This window comes from Apium graveolens, chromosome 3 (assembly GCF_009905375.1).
Source record: "Apium graveolens cultivar Ventura chromosome 3, ASM990537v1, whole genome shotgun sequence".
NCBI classification, from domain to species: domain Eukaryota; kingdom Viridiplantae; phylum Streptophyta; class Magnoliopsida; order Apiales; family Apiaceae; genus Apium; species Apium graveolens.
This window is the reverse complement of record NC_133649.1, coordinates 296,126,717-296,130,462: the sequence shown is the minus strand read 5'-3', so window position 1 is coordinate 296,130,462 and position 3,746 is coordinate 296,126,717. Positions and strand designations below refer to the sequence as shown.

At 40.4% G+C, this 3,746-nt stretch overlaps 1 protein-coding gene across 1 annotated transcript; it reads left to right on the top strand.

Moving 5' to 3' along the window:
• The first annotated feature begins 391 nt into the window (after positions 1 to 391).
• On the top strand, positions 392 to 946 carry LOC141715243 (uncharacterized). The gene has a single exon (XM_074518719.1). It carries the CDS (start codon positions 392 to 394, stop codon positions 944 to 946), a length of 555 nt encoding a protein of 184 aa, XP_074374820.1.
• The last annotated feature ends 2,800 nt before the right edge of the window (positions 947 to 3,746 follow it).

The window sequence follows — 3,746 nt, the reverse complement described above, 5'->3', positions numbered from 1 at the left end:
TTTCTGTTACAGGACCACTAGAAATAAATAGTCGTTTGTACCCTGCTACTAGCTAGTCATGTATTAGTTTGTGTGAGGACTTGTTTGTTTTTTGGTCTGATAGTTTGTTATTTTGATTCCCTAGTTGTCTCTTCACACCTATATGTAAGGTGCATTGTGTACTGTCTCCTTTATGAATGAATGTTTAACCTTTGACATCTCTAGCTTGCTCATCTTCCAAATCTGCATATTGCTCTAACAATTTTTATGGTATCAGAGCCTTTCTTACATGCTTTTTGGTGTTTTTTCGAGCTAAAAGCTAGTGTTTTTCAGTCATCTGTCACTCATTCATCCTTTCTCTTGCTATTTTTCTTTTCAGATCTGAGAAAGTGGGCACCTTTATTAGCTTATTATGGCGAATGGTGCTAGATTTACTCTTGCGGATATGCAAAATCCACTATTTATACACCCCTCTGATGGGCCTCTCTCTGTGAGTGTATCAAAACTTCAAGGTGCCTCAGACTATAGATCTTGGAAGCGCTCCTTTAAAATTCAACTCTCAGCAAAACGAAAGCTTGCTTTCTTGAATGGAACTGTAATCAGAGATCCAGCAGATGCAATACAGGCTGCTCAATGGGACACGTGTAATGACCTCGTGATCTTCTGGCTTCACAGCAATGTATCTGAAGGTATCAAGCAATCTATCCTCTTTATAAATTCTGCATCTGAAGTCTGGTCACAGCTTGAAAAACGGTTTCTTTTAAGCAATGGTTCTAGGAAATATAAGCTTAATAAAGATCTATTTGCGTTGAAACAAAATAACATGAAACTGAATGACTATTTCACAACCTTAAGTAGCCTTTGGGAGGAGATTGAGTCTATGAATGCATTGCCTGTTGTCACTACTGTTGCCACAGATATAACTGCATTTATAGATGCTATAAATAAGCAAAAAGCTGAGGCTTGACTGTTTCAATTCTTAAATGGCCTAGATGATATGTATGTTGCTCTTAGATCACAGTTGTTAATGCAAAATCCTTTACCTACTGTTGAGATTGCCTTTTCTGCTCTACAACAAGAAGAATCCCAAAAGGATCTTTTCACTATGGCTTCACCAGATACAACTGCTATGTATAGTAGGTCACAACCTAAATATAAAGGGCCACCTTGTCATGCTTGTGGTCAGAAAAATCACAGTGGAGATAGGTGCTGGACTGTCATAGGCTACCCTAGGTGGCATCGAAAATATAAACCTCAGATTTCAAGGACTCAGCCTACAACTCATAGATTCACAAAATAAGCTAATAAAGCATCTCAAGTCAACTATTCTACTAATGTGACCCTGACAGCTCAACAACTACAACAACTTCTGCAAATGCTACCTCAAAATGCTGCTACAAACCCTGTGAACTCTTCCTTGACAGATGATGAAATCGAGCATTGCTTTTCTGGAATGGTCAGTTGTCACTTGTCAACAGTTGACAACAACACTTGGATTATTGATTCTGGAGCCAGTGATCACATGGCATCTAGTCTTGCTACTATGCACAATGTTCAGAAAGCTCCTCCAGAATTAATTATTAAATTGCCAACAGGGGCAAGCACTGTCATTTCTCATATTGGCAAAATTACCATGAAGAATGGTCTTGTATTGGAAAGAGTACTCTATGTGCCTCAATTCCAACACAATTTGTTGTCTATTCACAGGCTATCACAAGACAACAATTGTATTGTCAACTTTCATCCGATGGGTTGTGTTATTGCTGATGCGGTGACAAAGACAAAGAGAGCTGTTGGTGTCCTACAAAACGGCCTATATTATCTCAAAGATGAACCTATACCAGCTGCTGTTCACTCTGCCACAAAACAATCGAAATCTGACTTTGCTCTTTGGCACACCAGGTTGGGACATGCACCTATAAGTAAGCTGAGGTACATTCCTTCTCTCAAAAATAAAACTCTGCCTATTGATAAAGTATGTGTCACGTGTCCTATGTCAAAGTTTGCAAAGCTCCCTTTTGAATTGAGTGATTCTCATGCCTCTGCAAAGTTTGAGTTGGTTCATGTGGATACATGGGGACCTTATAAAGTTGCCACTCGGGGGAAATACAAATATTTTTTGACACTTGTGGATGACTACTCACGAGTTACCTGGGTTTATCTCATTCAACAAAAATCCGACTATCTGGAAACCTTAAAGACATTCAACAATTATGTTTTCGTGCACTTCAATACTACAATTCGCACTATAAGGTCTGACAACGCTGCTGAATTTAAAGATGCTTTGTGCACTCAATATTATGCAGAGAAAGGGATTCTGCACCAAAAATCGTGTGTACACCGTCCACAACAAAATGCGTGTGTGGAACGACGTCACAGGTCTGTGTTAGAAATATCACATTGTTTGCGTTTTCAAGCATGTCTTCCCTTGGAACACTGGGGTGAATGTGTCCTTACAGCTGTCTACTTGCTCAACAGATTGCCTACACCAGTGTTAGGTAATAAAACCCCGTATGAAGTTCTGTTCGAAAAACTACCAGAGTATGATCATATCAAGGCCTATGGTTGCTTAGCATTTGCTGCAAATCCATCTCAACATGGTGACAAGTTTGGGCCAAGGGGAGTACCATGTGTGTTTGTGGGCTACCCGTTTAATCAAAAAGGCTACAATTTGTTAGATTTGACAACCAAAAGAACCTTTGTTTCTCGAGATGTGACATTTCACGAGTCAATATTCCCTCTGAATGGTGATAACACAGCTGCTTATATATAGCCCACACCCGTTGCTATGCCCCAACCTTTGGTATATCATCATGATGACCTGGTTATTGATGAAGTCCAAGATGAAAGTGAAACAGAAAATGATGGAAATAATGCAGAAGCGCCACCTGAATTTCCTGTATTACGAAGGTCCGCACGAGTAGTAACCAAACCAACTTGGCTTGGTGACTATGTAAATAGTGCTCAGTCCTCTGCAAATATAGTTCGAGTGGTGAATCTCCCAATGACAACACAGTTTTTTTGCTTCTCTGCTAAGATGACTGCTAACATTGATCCTGTCAGCTTCAAACAAGCACTGCAACATGCTCATTGGGTAGAGGCCATGAACAAAGAACTGACCGCCTTGGAGAAAAATAATACGTGGAATATAACAAAACTCCCACCAGGAAAGAAGGCCATTGGATGCAAATGGCTCTTCAAAACTAAGTATAATCCTGATGGAACGGTTGAAAGATACAAAGCAAGGCTCGTTGTGCTGGGTTGTAAGCAAGTGTATGGCATCGATTATGCTGAAACCTTTGCCCCAGTAGCTAAGCTGACAACTGTTCGAACTCTTCTTGCTGTGGCAGCAATACAAGGATGGTCAGCTATACAGATGGATGTATCCAACGCGTTTTTAAATGGTGAATTGCACGAGGAGGTATACATGAAATTTCCACCAGGGTATGCAGGAATTGGTTCGCGAATTGCTAGTGTGACTGGCTCTGATGGTGGTGTGTCGTCTGAAGAATGGGTTTGCAAATTATTAAAGTCTCTATACGGGCTCAAACAAGCACCTAGGCTGTGGTTCAGCAAATTATCAGAGACACTTCTCATGATTGGATATGTGCAATCGAAAACCGATTATAGCCTGTTCACAAAAACATCAGGGGAACACATCACGTTGGTGCTAGTGTATGTGGACGATCTACTTATATCTGGAAGCTCAAGTGCCAGTATTGATCATCTCAAGGCTATGTTGGCGAAGCAATTTCATATGAAGGACC